Source organism: Crocodylus porosus, unplaced genomic scaffold (genome assembly GCF_001723895.1).
Source record: "Crocodylus porosus isolate Cpor-Errol unplaced genomic scaffold, CroPor_comp1, whole genome shotgun sequence".
NCBI classification, from domain to species: domain Eukaryota; kingdom Metazoa; phylum Chordata; order Crocodylia; family Crocodylidae; genus Crocodylus; species Crocodylus porosus.
This window is the reverse complement of record NW_017728886.1, coordinates 43,790,835-43,806,633: the sequence shown is the minus strand read 5'-3', so window position 1 is coordinate 43,806,633 and position 15,799 is coordinate 43,790,835. Positions and strand designations below refer to the sequence as shown.

General features: G+C 40.9%; 1 protein-coding gene across 6 annotated transcripts in view; it reads left to right on the top strand.

The window, feature by feature from the left end:
* SGCE (sarcoglycan epsilon) overlaps positions 1–15,799 on the top strand; it is a 72,824-nt gene that overhangs the window by 22,493 nt on the left and 34,532 nt on the right. For 4 of the 6 annotated variants that reach the window (XM_019533433.1, XM_019533426.1, XM_019533420.1 and 1 more), the window contains exon 2: positions 14,105–14,262. In XM_019533433.1, coding sequence (XP_019388978.1) covers positions 14,146–14,262 — 117 coding nt within the window. In that variant the 5' untranslated portion in view covers positions 14,105–14,145. Of the gene's footprint in view, positions 1–9,493; positions 9,617–14,104; positions 14,263–15,799 lie in introns of all 6 variants that reach the window. The other 2 variants (XM_019533450.1, XM_019533441.1) reach the window with 1 other exon arrangement.

Genomic DNA, 15,799 nt, shown 5'->3' with positions numbered 1-15,799 from the left:
TCCAGTTTTGGGCTCCACAATTCAAAAGGATGTGGAGAAGCTTGAGAGAGTCCAGAGAAGAGCCACACACATGATCAGAGGTCAGGAAAACACTCCTTACGACGACAGGCTGAGAGCCATGGGGCTCTTTAGCCTGGAAAAGCTCAGGCTCAGGGGTGATCTCATGGCCACCTACAAGTTTATTAGGGGTGACTACCAGGATCTGGGGGAACATTTGTTCACCAAAGCGCCCCAAGGGATGACGAGGTGGAATGGTCATAAACTACTACAAGACCGTTTCAGGCTGGACATAAGGAAGAATTTTCTTTACTATCCAAGCCCGCAAGGCCTGCCATCAGGGGTGGTTCAAGCACCTCATTGAACACCTTCAAGAGTAAATTGGATGCTTATCTTGCTGGGATCCTATGACCCCAGCTGACTTCCTGCCCTTTGGGCGGGGGGCTGGACTTGATCTTCCGAGGTCCCTTCCAGCCCTAACGTCTATGAAATCTATGAAATCATTGCTGTAGCAGGGCATTGTCAGTACCACAGTTTCCCCACTTTTTGCTTGTGGCACATTTGTAGGGTGTATTTGGTTTGTAATGTATTTTGGGGTTGTAGTGGGTGAGGGGCTGAAGTGGACAAGTATCAGGACCCTTGAGAAGCAGCCCCTTGGCTGGAGACTACTCCTTTGGGAGATTTTGTAGCACTTTAGCCAGGGGGTTGTGCATGTATGAAGCACTTTGTAGTACTGCAAATGAACATACATCCCTAACATGTCTACATGGAGGCTAAAACTCTACCCTTCAGTGCCACACCTAGTCTAAGAAAATAATTTAGGTACTCCTGTTTGTCACTGCTGAAACCAGGGCTTTCATTTAATATAGAAAGATTAATGCTTGCTTAAATAAGTTAATTAATCAGAATATGAGAGTTAACATTTTAACCTGCCCCCCATTTTCCCACTGTAGACAAATATTATCTTTACTTTAGTCATAGGCTAAATTCTAAAGCTGTTCTTAGCATGTACAATTTGTTCTTATCAAGTTTAATCAGATTCGTTTTAACCGATTCATTTGAAAATTATTTTGAACTCCCTACTACCTCCACTGGTCTCCCAGGAAAAACCACAAGCGTACAGATGTTCTGGATTGTCCCAGAGCAAAAGTGGCTGCTCTGGGAGAAAAACAACCTGGGAACAACCAGGGTTATATCACTCCTGGGAGAGTTTCTCCTGGGATAGTGAATGTCTGTTTCCTTCTAAGACAAGCCATAGCACAGTCCTCCAGCATCCCGGCATGCTTTGCTCCTGCTCCCCCCAAAGCCCCAGGGAGACATTATGTTGCTTGGGACTCTACTGATGCAGCTGAGCAGGATGTAAACACTTCCCCTCCACAATCCCTAAATTGTGCTGCAGGGACACAGACTCACCCTGAGCAGTTTCTGTCAGCCAGTCAGGCCTGCATGCAGTACTGCCATCTGTCTCCAGACAGACAGAGGATGTATGGAGAACACACTGTGCATGTGTGTACACCAGGGGCCTCCTAGTTTCACAGTATCAGCACTGCAGGCTCTCTGCTCTTCAGGGGCTCAGCATTCGAATATTGGTTCAGAGCCTAAGTTATTTTTTTAACCAGGAAAATAAGCCTGAAAGAATTCTCCCAAATAATTTGAACATGTGTACATAGTGAGTTGCTTACCTCAACAACAGGATATGCCCCATTACCAGGAATACCTTAGGCTGTATATTTGGCAGTACCCAGTGGACCTGTGTAAGACATAATAGATATGTAGGTCAGAGAAATAATTTTTCTCCAGAAATTGCCCACTGTAGTCTCTTTATTACTAATCTTCGATAGCTATTCTTGTGGAGAAAATAGAGCCTAGCTTTTCATATTTTCTCCTGTTTGAAAATAATTTTTAGTTAAGTGCCCTGAAAATAATTATTTGTCTCTTTTGATATCCAATACACCTTCATATATAGTCATCATGTATTTCTTATCTTTTGGATTCTATGAATTTCATTTTTAAATTATTTTTTTCAGATCTCCTGCTAGAATTCTATAGGAATTTATATTTGGTTCCCTGAGAATTATACAGTTCTTACACAAAAGGGAGTGAAAGACTATTGGATTACTAAGGCAAGATGGTGGGTATACTTAGCAATTTTGACTATATACAGCAAGTAATTCTAGGTTAGTTTAGTGAAATGAAAACTAAAATATATTAATAATTATTGGTTTACTAACACAGGTGAGGCTAGTCATAAAATATATTTACATTTTAAGACAATTTACATTTATTTTTATTCCTACTGATAAAATTATTGTAGGGTCTAGTTGTTTAGTACAGTATAAAAAAGTAACATTCACAATGGGAAAAAGCAGTAATTATAACCACATTAATATACAAATAAGGAAAAGGATTATGAATATTATTGATTTTGATAGTTTTTCTTTTACTGACAATAGGCGGGTAGTAGATATTTAGTAAGATACACAGTAAGGTATTCATCTTGAATGTCTCTCTTAGTAGACTATTCTTTTCACTGAGCTAGTGATATTTAATGGAAATTTTCCTCCACTGAAATCTGCACAATAATATATGTGGGGCTTAAAAATATTAATCCTGGAAAGCCTGATTCAAAATATCCTGTGTATAGAATAGAATAGTGATTATAGCACTGTGTTGTGAACACAAATCAGGTGACAAGTCTGGCATAGTGAAAGACTAAAAAAGAAATCTTGCCAGATTGGATGGCATCAGCAATGTGGGCTTGATCTTAATAGTACATCAAGGCAGAGCACTATTCTGTGGAGCTCAGCATGGTGAGTCCCTCAATGAAGATATGTGTTGTATCTGGTATTACACATACACACAGCTATGTAGTAGAGGTAGCTGTCATACATCCAATTCCACAGTTGGCAAAAGGACCATAATAATGGATGGAGTTGGGATAAAGGGCCACACTTTGTGCAGATTTGTGAAATGGGGGCCAGTGGGTAGTCCATTAAAGATACTAACTACATATGTAGGGACCATATATAAAAAAGAAGTGGTAGCTGCACCAAAAGCTCCAGTGTTCTAAACCAGTGTTCCCAAATTTCTGATGCCTGGGGCACACTTTTCTTCTGTATTAAAATTGGCAGCACACTTCACTCTTACACCTGAACAGGTATACAGATATATATTTTTCAAAACATTTAACATATTTTATTACCTTGCCAGAAGAAATAATACCAGTGCTGAGATGTACTGTCAAAAAATGACACCAAATATATCTTGCTTTAAACAAAGGATTAGTTTCCTTGTCAGTGGTTCTCAACCTTTTAAGCCTAAGGCACCCCTCCGTAACTTTCTGAATTTCATTTTCAGTTGAAAATCATTGAGATAGATCTAAATTCAGAAAAGATAAGGAAGGGGGGGCCTCAAGGCTAAAAAGCTGAGAATCACTGAACTTTTTAAGGGTGGGGTGGGGGGAGGGCAGGACCTCACTCTGCTGTGCTGTGTTCTTTCCACTGTCTATCCTATTCTGATGCCTGGTCTGTACCACAGGGACAAGGGCAGTCCCCAGTGCTGAGGCTGTTCCTGCAAGGTCTTACACACTAGCAACCACCCCTGTGGTCCCTCCTGTTGACCTGGGAGTTGTGGAAGGAACAAACTGGGCTGCAGAGTGGAACTTCGTTTATGTGTCTGCCCAGCCACCCTCTTGCAGCAGAGTGTGCTGCTGAGAACATGGTTGGGGGGGAGGGGAGGGGGACAGGGGTGCAGCTGGCACAGTCTGTACCTGGGTAGGAAAGGGTGGGGGAAGGCAGCAGCAGTCCTCAGGAGCAGTTATAGGTGCCAGTGAAGTAGCTGGGGCTGGTGCAGGATGGGGCAGGGAAGCATTTACCTCATACAGGGAGAGCGTGGCACATCCTTTGGGAATCACTATCCTAAACATCACTTTTCCTTCCAGAGAAAGATCATCTCTAAAGGTGGGCCAGCTCTACTGTGCCTACCTCAGCCAGATGGCTATGTTTTATTTGTAACAGTTTTGTCTTCAAATAGTAAATTTACTGTAGAAAACTACAGAAAGGATATTATAATCAGCATGATACATTGTAGATCATGCATTTATAATAAGAATGAATACAAAGTTCAGATGATGCTAAGAAACAGAGTTGTAAAATGGAGGATAGTAGTGTTGGAGTGATGTTGTCACCGTGATGGTTCAGGAAATATGTGAGAGAAGGATTTTTGTGGGTGACATCTTTTATTGGATCAGTTGCATAGCTGGGATCGACTTAGATGAGCTTTTAAGTACAGTGCATTATTCTCCAGTCTGAGGAGAAAGCTGACATAGCAAGGCCTAAAACCAGTCCGTAGAGTTATGAAATTGGAAAAGAAAAAAATTCCGAGGGGTAACTGGCAGACAAAAAAAGATACCTTAATTAGTGGAAGACCTTTTATAAGGGAACAGTGTTATCACCCATGGTGTGAAGAAAGATTAGCAGGATTCAGGTATATTATAGTGATCTGTGAAGTCCATGTCTTTCTTTGTTCAGTCCTTGGTTTTTAGGGTACAGCCAGTTTAGGAATTTTAGTTCCTGGGCTGACCTTTTGAAGGGGTTTTGTAAATTTCCCTTGAGCCTGAGGATAGAGAAGTCAGAAAATGAATGGTTGTTTTGTAAAAAGTTTCCTCCTACATGTGTTTCTGTCTTCAATCTTTTTTCCTGTGATCATTAACTCCCGTGTGTAGTTTTAGTTTTGTTTCACCCACATAGTTGCATGAGAGCATTTGGTACACTGGATGACCTATATAACATTTTGGCATAGATGTGCGGAATCCATGGAATCTGGTGGGGCTGTTGTAAGAAGTGTTGTTGTTTGTTGTAGCGGTGGAGAGGTATTGACATGATTTGCATCTAATGTTACAGAAAAGCCACAACCTCTCTCAAGTTTTCTCATCACGGTGTGGAATTTGCTTTTGATGATGAGTTGTGCAAGGTTAGGGGATGTTTGAAGGCCAAGAGTAGGGGAGGAGGAGTGGAAATATTTCTCTCAAGGTCTCAGTTTTTCCAAATATATGCTATAATTGTTTGATGAGTCATTTTATCACTTCAGGTGTGGGGTGACCGTAGGTGATCACCAAGGGCATGCGGTGATGGGTTGTTTTTTTTTTGTATTGTTGCAGGTACCACACAGTAGTATGGCATTTGGGTGGCTGTTAGAAAGATATGGTCTATTGCTCTGTTAAAGTGTCCTTGTTATATAAAGACAGATTTAAGGCTGGCAAAGTGGGTATTATGAGTATTCTCTTCAGAGCAGATGCAGTGGTTCCTGAGGCTTGACATTAGGTTACAGGGTTGGGGGTTTTTTGGTGTATTTGGAATGATTGTTGGTTTGGGACACAAGTCTATGATGGTCTGTGCGTTTTTTGTATACAGGTTTCCCTTACTTTATGCTGTATATGCATTCATGGAAGGTGGCACATAACTCTAATTCACATAAAAGGAACCCACTTTACAATGTAACCAATAGGGGTACATTCCAAAATCTCAACAGTACTGAGCCCCAGACCCATTTCTACTACTTCTATAAGACAATTTTGGTACTCAGCAACAGCAGACAGTACACACAAGCACAGGGCACTATCATAATGGGGATGGCAACTACAAAAACACAGGTTGCAGACAACAAGTGAAGAGAACAATTCCACACAGGAGACTATATTTTGGTGCGTGTCGCTCCCCCAATGCACCACACAAAGGAGCTGGCTGTGGGCTTCCACCACACCAATCTCATAAGAGTGAATTTACCTCACATACAATGAATTTTTGGTATAAAAAGGGTCATCACATAAGAGTGAATTTGCACATACAGAACCTGCATAAAGCAAGGGAAACCTGTATAGTGGTTTGTAGGGTGCCATCCCAGATGCAGATAATAGTATCTAGAAAGTTGATGTTAAGATAGGAACACTCCAGAGAGAACTGGATTGAAAGTTAACGCTTGTTAAATTTGTGTTGGAAGTCAGTTAGTGAGTCTAGGTGTTTGGTTCAGAAGATGAAAATACCACCTGTGTAACTCAGGTGCAGTAGTGGTTTAGTGCAGTTTTCTAAGAATTCCTCCTCCAGATGGCTCATGAAGAGGGTGGTCTATTGGTTGGGGACATCTTTGTGCACATAACTGTACCCATAGTTTGGAGGAAGTATCCTTTGTTGAAAGTGAATTTGTAGGTAAGGAAGTAGATGATTTGTCAACATGTTGTTGCAAATTTGAGTGTAGTCCATGTTGTTATAAGTATTTTAGGCAGGCAGCTGTGCCTTCATGGTGCAGGATGTTAATGTATAGGTTGGTGATATCCATGGTTGCAAGTGTGGCCTTCTTGGGAAGATGGGTGATATTCTGGATCTTGTTGAGGAAGTCTGGTGTGTCTTGCAGGAAACCTGCTCTTTGACTGACAAGTGGTTTCAGGATGGTTTGTATGAATCCTGATAGCTTTTCAGTGATGGTACTACTGTGGGATATGATGGCTCTGCCAGGGTCACCTTGTTTGTGAATTTTTGGGAGCATAAAACATGTAGGAGAGTAGGGGATTAGTGGAAGTAGATTTTCCTGAAGCTGGTGTGGGAAGAATTTGATAATATTTTTATGTTCCAGAGCAAATACTGTTGTGGCATCATCCCCAAGTTGTTTATAGGTATTGGTATCAGAGTTGTCTGTTAGCGTCATTGAGTAGACTTGATGGTTGAGGATGCTTATAGGTCCTGCTTTGCCTGCTGGTTTGATTACTATTTTGTTTCTGGACTTCAAGGACCTCGTAGCTTTTTCTCTCTGAGGGTGGTGGTTTTGGCTTTTGTCAAGAATGTCACTATTAGACATTCTTGACATTCAGCTTTCTTTCTAAAACAGTTTATGTAGTAGTCCATTGTGCACTTCTGTTTGCTGGAAGTGTCCAGTCTTATTTTTTTGTTGTTATTTGCCTTATTTAGGGGTGCTCAACCCCAAACCTATGGGCCATATCCAGCCCAAGGAGCTGTGTGATCTGGCCTGTAGGGCTCCCCAAAGGTGGGGGGGAGGGAAGAAAATATAGGGTGGTAGTAATTAATGTTGCCACCGCTTCCTCACTGCCATATTGGGAACTGTGGGCCACAGGCTGGGGCTGGGACCAGGTGTGATCCAGCATGCATGGGGCTTCAGCCAGGGGCCAATCCAGTGTGGGTGGGACTGGGGTCAGGGCCAGGGCTAGAGCTAGAGTCAGGCCTGACTCTGCCATGCATGTGGGCATGACCTAATCCATTGTGCAAGGGGCTGGAGTCAGGGCAAGGGCTGAAGCCCAATCCAGTGCACATGGGGCTAAGGCTGGGGCCAGGGCCAAAAAGGGGACCTGTTTTGGCTATCACAGTGCTGCAGCCAGGGCTTGATCCAGTACATGCGGGGCAAGGGCCTGATCTGGTGCACATGGGGCCAGGTCTGGAACCAAGGCCAGGGTTTGGGCCCAATCCAATGCATCCAGGGCTAGAGCGAGCACAGGGCAAGGGCAAGGGCCAGGACTGGGGACTAATCAAGCATGATCGGGGCGAGGCTAAGGCAGCAAGCCCAGTCTGACATGGGGTTGGGACTAGGGCCAGCGCTGGGCCATGGCTGCGATACAGTGTTGCAGACTGGGGCCTAATCTGGCATGCTTCAAATTGGACTCTGGTCCCATGCATGCTGGATCAGGCTTGCAGATCAACCCAGTACCACACACGTGGCCCACAGGGTCAAAGTTGAACACCCCAGTCTTATCTGGGGTAAGAAGGTGGTCGGAGGTGGTTCAGCTCTTGTTGCGGAAGTATTCTTTCACAGAAATTCTGCTGAAGAATCTGTCTAATTTTGCTGTCGGATCTTAAGGACCACATAGTTTTTCTCTCTGAGGAAGAGAGGCTGAGGTGGTGTTGGCTTTTGCTGAGAATGTTACTGTTAAATGAAAGAGGGTAGTCAACTAGAAGCAGCAAATTTGAAACGGCTCTTGTTTAGGCATCCATAAACAAGGGTTTATTAATTCTTCTGGCCACAGCATCATACTCCAAGGCCATATTCATCTACTGCTACTACCTATCATGACTCCCAAATTTATTTTCAGAGTCTGTGCTTTTGAGGACAGAGATTTTCCAATCTGTAAATGCTATCTACAGTCTTTATTCCTGTATCAAAGATCTCACATTTGGAACAGAAATTAATATAATTAGCTTGGGGACAGCCTACCAAACAATCCAGATCACTCTGCATCAGTGACCTGTACTTTTCATTGTCATCAATTCCTCAATCTTTCTGTCATTTACAAATTTTATCAGTAAGTATTTTTATTCTTCCAGGGCACTGCTAAAAATATTAAATAATTTAGAGTCAAGAACTGATTTCTGCAGAATCCAGTTAGAAAAACATCTCCATTCAACCATGATTTTCCATTTAGTGACATTTTGAACCAGCTAGTTAGCCAAATTCTACTTCATTTAATATGTTCCATATTAATTTGTAGCAGTTTAGTTTCTTAATCAAAATATTTTGTAGAACCACATCAAATGCCTTAAAGGAAAGTAAAAGAAATAAACTCTATTACCTTTCTCAACCAAACATCAAATATTACATAAAAAATATCGAAATTGTTTGATGAAAGGTATTTTCCTTAAACTTACAGCGATTGTTATGAATTATATTACACTGAATTAATTCTGTATTAATTGAATCCTGATGCAGTTAATCCATTGTTTTCCAAGGGTCAAAGTCAGGCTGACAGGCCTATAATTACCCAGGTTGTTCCTGTTTCCTGTTTAAATTTTTGGCAGAACATGAGCTTTCTTTCCATTCTCTGGAACTTCTCCAGTGTTATTGAAAATCCACGTTAATAATTTAGAGCCAAATTTTTTAAACTCAAATGCAGGTTATCTAGACCTGCTGATTTAAAAAAGCTCTGCCTTTATCAGTGTATCATTTAATACACTCGGTTATGCTTGAGAAATATTTCATCATCATCCTATATAACTACATCATGTGGCTTTTAAAAAAATATATATAGAACAGAAATATAAATTAGAACTTTGGTGATTTTTGCTTATTATTGATAAGTCAAGTCTACAATTTCCTTTTATGAATGGATAGATACCATTGTTAATATTCCCTTGTTCCTAATATATTTGAAAAACTCCTCTGTATTTCTGTAAATAAACAAGTTATCAAAATGACTCATTGGCTTTGTTATTACAATAAATATCAGTGCACAGTTGATATACTTTTAAATGGTCTGATTTTGTTCACTGGAATTGTGGACAAGAGTTGTAGGATCTATGAGGGGTAGAGAGTGAAACTGTTCTGCATTCTGTTCTTAAACCCTGCATATCCTTTTTAAAAATCTTATTAACAGGTATCTAATAAATGTTGCTTCCTTTTTCGCAGAAATGAACAATTCCATTGAAATGCATGCTGTATTATCTAGAGCATGTCTCACTTTTTGCTTTTTCTGTCTCTTATCTTTCCTTCTGCTTTTCAGTGTACACGATTCTCTCTAAGGTGCACTCAGATCGGAATGTATATCCTTCGGCTGGAGTTCTTTTTGTTCATGTTTTGGAGAGAGAGTACTTTAAGGGGGAGTTTCCTCCTTATCCAAAGCCTGGTATGGGATGCTTATTATAGAAAAATATTTTTATTTTTAAGTTCAAGATTTCAAATGTATTTTGAATGCTTTATAATACTGTACTTAATATATATAAAACAACATTTTTAATGGCTATTGAGTCTGTTCAGATAAAGTAAGCAGATAATTTGAAGATTTTTTTTCAATCTTAAGACTTACTAGCATTGTGTGAAAAGAGGTGCATACTGCTGTTTATGTTGAAAACTTAGTGAAGTTATTTGGGTGTGACCCTTTTCTTTGCTATCTGATTTAGTGTAATAGCTGGTAAAAAGATCCCATGTTATGGTAGTTCTGTAAAAATGTCACCATTTGAACATTATTTATCTTTCATATTAAACACACCTTAATAGTCAGAGGCCTTGGACAGATGTTATATCTGTTTGAATTTTCAGGAATTTCTCTGTAGTCATGTAATATAGGTTAGAAATAGGAGTGGCCAGACAAAGCAGATCAGTTGTGCTGGGATGTGCCCTGGCACAACTGATTCACTCCATTGAGCAAAACAAGAGATGCACCCTGGCCAAGGTGGGGCTCTGCAGCTCTGCTTGCGGTAGCAGTAGAGCTTGTTGCTTCCACCACGTTGAGCTGGGCAGGCTATCAGTGATCAGGTTCACTGACAGGCTCCTCTCCCATGGGGGAAGCAGAGAAGTAATCGCCTTACTCCCAGGCTAAATACAGACATTTGGGGAGGTTAAATCGGGTTCAGAATGGCTGCCTGGTTTAAACTTAGCTTGTCCTGGTGCTGACCTTACAATTATAGACCCAGTATCAGTAACCAGCAGTCAGTCTAAACCTGTAATTGTACACAAGTTCCATGCACACAAACTGGTCTAAAAATTGCAGAACACAGTTTAAGATAAACTTGGATCTATGTACAGTAAAAGCTTAGTTATCTGGCATGAGTAGGGTAAGGGGGATTCCAGTTTTCTGGACTTGCACGTGGCGGTAGCGCAGGATGGTGGTGGCATGCAAGCTCCTCCTCTTCTCCCCCACCTACCCCATGTCCTGCCAGCCAGGCAGCATCTATGCAGACTGCAGAGGGGAGCTGCTGCCTTTGCCCCCCACCCAGTCCTGCTCAAGAAATACTTGATGTGCATGCCGGAGATTCCGGTTAATAGAGTATTCCAGTTAGTAAAATGCTGGTTAACACAGCTTTTACTGCAGTATCAAACTTATTCAATGTAGTGCATGGAACTTCTGTATACTTTCCCTGCTGAGGCACTGGCCCTAGCTTTGGGGCTCCTCTTTTCACACCCCCCTACAAACTGGCCTATTTCTTGCACCCCTACCCCCTGGACCAGGCAGCCCTCTCAACCCTCATCCCACAAGCTGCTCCAGGTACAGCTGCTTTTAGCAGTGTTACTTACTTGGCTCTGGCAGCAGTGTGGGGAGGGGTAAGAGGGATGGGGATCACTAGAGGTTCACAGGAGGGCAGGGAGCTAAAGGTAGCTAGCCCCAGATTCCCCCCCCCCCCCAATCCCTCCAGACATTCCCAGTTCCCAGCAAAACCCTGTGGCTTGTTCCTGTGCTTTCCCCACCAGCTGGTTGTGCTGCCCCCCCCCCATTGGTCATGCCTGCCCCCCATCCCTTGTGGGATGCGCTTGCCCCTCCTGCTTCACCTGCAGGTTGTCTGTCCCCCACCTCTCATGGATTGTCCACCTCTCATGGACCTTATCACCCAGTAATCCCCTCCAGCCTGCTGGACCCCCAAACCCCCCAACAGCCCTCCCCGTCCTGATTTACCTGATATCAGGCAGCCATTTTGAACCAATTTAACCTTCCCTACTGCCCCCAAATGTCTCTATTTAGCTCCTGCTGGACAGCATGCCTTGCAGTGATCTTGTAGTGCTCCAGCCAAGAATTCTGAATGTGTGAACTCCCTTTGTAGCACTACAAATGCACATCTGTCCAAGGCCAAGAATGACCATGAAGTAATTTTGGACAAATAAAATATAAAATCATTTATATTCCCTTGAATTAATTTCTTTTCTTTCCTACATTCAGAAACTTAAAAGAAATTATAAAGCAACCTTTTACCAAAGAAAAGGCTGTATTGTCAGAAGCATGGTATTTTGATTTATACCCTTGAAGTTGAAACAAAGACTATGATTACCCTGATAGAAAATAGAAGTTTAAGTTGCTCTCAAAAACATATGAAGATTTCTGATTTTTGTGTTGCAATTTTAAAAAATCATATAAAGATAAAGGACATTTTGCCCTACTTTATTCATAAACAATTATATAGTTTTATTGAAAGAAATATGAATAAAATTAATGGATAACTTTTTAAATTGATTCTCAGAAATAATACCCTTGAAGTCACTTTGGAGAAAAATAAGTTTCTTTCATTGTCATATTTAAAATATTGAAGAGCAGAAGTGATTTATTCTGTTCTTATTTCATCTTATATAAAGCTGGGTGTTCAGACATTCTCTTATTCTTGGGTCTATGCTCCATGTATGGCTGGAGATGATGTGGGATTTGGCTGCTAGCCAGTAGTAGGGTGAAATCTGTCCAGCTCTGGCCCAGTTTGCCTGGCTTGAGCTAACAGCTTTATAATGCAGAAGGAAAGGATTTAGAAGTACTTTCCTAATTGCATATAGTTTCTAGTACACTGCTAGCCCAGACTATAACTTAGTTCAAATCAAATCAAAGAGTCATAGATTCTAGGGTCAGAAGGCCACAGCTGTAGGTATATCATGGACTTCTTGAATGCTATGTTAGCCAGAAGGCCTAATCTTTGCAATATTTACACGGCCTTTGTTTAAACCTGTTCTGTGACAGAATTCTGCCAAATCCTTGGCATTGTAGGTTATTTCTTGGGGAAGGATTTTGAAATGAGCTAATCTAAAATTGACCTTGGATCTCAAATCACAATAGTAGATTGTTTACCATGCATCCTAGCAACTTCTTCACCCTAGTAAGATTATTCCTAGGGCAGTGGTAGTGAGACTGCTTAGACTGTGGTAAAGGCAGTATGACTTTTTTTGCTATTTTCCCATACACGTAGTGATTTTTATGCATGGTTTGTGTCTAGCTCTTCAACTAAATTGAAAATCAGCCATCCACTAAAGCGTGTGTGTCAATGATATGGCCCACCAGGTGGATCTGGCCTACAGGGCTGCTTCATGTAGTCTGCAGTGCTCCTGGAGGGACTGTGAGTTTGGGGGCTGGTCGAATGTGGATGAGCCTACTGCCAACTTCTTGGTTAAAGCCCTGTTGAGGATGCATGTCGGTGGTGGAACAATGAGTCACCACTGCCACTACTGCTGACCCCACTCATTCCATGCAACCACTGCTCAACCTGGAGGTGAGCCTGTGAAGGTCACCCCAGAGGTGAGCCTCAGCCCTGCAGCTGAATCTGGCCCATGATGAACCCTGTGGCCCTGCAGGTGTAGGATGAGTTTGACATCCTTGTACTAGCACTGAGAGCCCAAGGAAGCAGAAATCCGGTTTTCTTTGCCCAGTTTCTCCCTTATTTGCAGGTTCTGGCTTTGGGAGTCTTTGCTGCCTGGTCTTTCTTAGTATGAGTCATAATTTATTTTCTCAAATGTCTGCAGAAACCCTCACCCTCTCATATAGGGAAGTGAAGGGGAACTTGCATCTGTTGTGTGTTGCAAGGGTTATTCTTCAGCTCAAAAGTAAATGAGTGCTCTAAAGCAAATCCAGTTGTCTGTCTTGAGGACTTCTATGTCTTGACATGCCCAGAAGTATCAAGGCAAGACCCTCCCCCAATAAAGACTGTAACAATTGTATATCAACGAATTCTGATACAAGCTGCTACAATGCAAGTGTTACATCTTTATGTTTCCATAGGGGTACAGTATATCAAAAATCACTCCAACTTTAATACTGTTTCATTCAAGGTCAAAGATAGGGCAATTGAGCTAACTTGTATAGCTACAGGGTCATGCAGACATGACCAGCAGTTACCCATCCTCTTATAAAGTGGCTTAAAGGTAAGCTTTTCCATACCCATAATCTCTAGAATCTCTAGGCAAGTTCTCTAGAATTTTTCAAAATAGATGGTTTTCTTGCTTGGAAATATTGAGCTGAAGATTTTTTGTTTCTGTTGGTAGAGAGTTGAGGTGCCTCATTCTGGAAAGAATCTGAACCTCCTTGAATTAATACCTAGTAACTGATAATTGAAAGCATTAAGGGCCACCAGAGTGCAAAAGAGAATTCCACCCTACTGTTGGCTGTAAACTTCAAATGCGGAATTTGTGCCACTTATACATGCTAAGCATAGACTCTGGAGTATGGATCTGTCAAATGAAACTATTCCAATGAAAGGAAATTGCAAATTAATAACTGTCCTTTTTCCCCATGGAAATGCAGCAGTGTATCCCAAAACATTCTATATGTTGTTTATACAACGACAACATTTTAAAAGTGGAAATGGAAACTATCAAATGAGTTATATGTAAGTGCATTTATAAAATATTCTAATATTTATGTCTTACCCAGGTGAAGTAAGTAATGATCCTATAACATTTAATACCAACTTAATGGGTTACCCTGACAGACCTGGATGGCTACGCTACATTCAGAGGACACCATACAGTGATGGAGTGCTGTATGGATCACCAACTATAGAAAACGTGGGCAAACCAACCATCATTGAGGTAACTCCTTTAAAAAAAAGTATCAGATGGATGTAGTTCATCTAAACATTTAAGATTCAGAGCTATATTGAGAATTCTAGATGTGAGTTCAGCTTTTAGTAAACTTACACATAATTGTACCAATACAAACCCTCATTGGAATTGTGTTATTTATGTGCTATATTAAAACAAGTGAATTTAACTTTTGAAAACATAAAAGAAGTTGAAATAAAAAGAAGAAAAATCTTGATGGAAATTGTGACAGTGAGATTTTCTCTCCTTAGAAACCATTATAGTGCTATACGAAAATGTTGGTAACATCTAAGAATAAAGAGACCTGACTTAGCTTTTACATAACTAAGAGGGAAAAAAAGCTTCTGGCCTTTTGTCCTTTTTTCCTTCTAATACGTTTGTAGGTATTTGCAGTTTGTTTCAGTAAACTAGAAATAATTTTTAAATCTTGTGTTGGTATTGAGTTTACATAAAATATAGTTCAACATAAATTAAAAAATATTTTGGTGAAACATCTGAATTTTACAGTCCTTTTCCCTAGAAATAGATATTTTTTTCAGTACAAAGCAAATTTGGTTGTTAAACCAGCTTTTTCTTGCTTGATGACAGTGATGTCATGGAATGATATATTTTAGTTTTTTAGATGATATTTGACCCAGATAGATTAAGCTAGTTCAAAAGGGAACTGAACTAACTGGTGCTTGGAGGAAAAGTCCATCAGTAGGCGATGAACATAATAAACAGGGATGTGCCTCTGAAGCAGAATATCCTAAACCTCTGAATGTTGGAAGTTGCAATGGCAGAGGAGTAAGGGCTGGAAAATTCTGGACGTAACCTTTTCACCCTTTCCCTGAACATCCATTCTCTGCTGCTGTTGAGACAAGGTGCTAGGCTACATGGACCTGTGGCCTGACCCAGTAAATGTCAGTTCTTAATATTCTTATGTTCTTATTCTCATTAACAAAATATTTGCTATTCTAATCTCATAGTAAATCATGCTGACAAGTACCTTTTAATCAAAATCCCCAATATTAATGTAACTTTTACAATTAACTTAGTAAAATTTTAAAAGTACTGGTATTCTTACAATGAACATCATACATTTATTCCTGTGCCATAAACTGGAGAGCAAAAGTGGCAGTTCTGCAGCTTTCAGTGTTAAGGAAAATATCTGCTAAAATTAACTTGCCCACTTCAGAAATTTTGCTTGGGAAGCAGTACCTATGTGTTAGAACTTTGATTAATTATTTCTCTAGGTTTGCTTTTGATATAGGTTTAATAACCTGCTCTTTTCTAAAGACAAAATATCTAAATACTAATCTCAATTATGGTCCTGCCAATAGTTGTGCACATGTTTAATTTTATGTATGTGATTAATCCTTTGATTTCAGTGCGACTAATCAAATGCATAGTGTAAGGGGATGGGGTGCGTCACTTACCGTGGGACCCCGATCCCCGGATGTCCCCTGGAGAGGAGGGGATACGCGTTGGACCGTCCCGCTTCGCCGCTCTCGCCTGCCACGACTTGATGGAAATATGGGGGTTC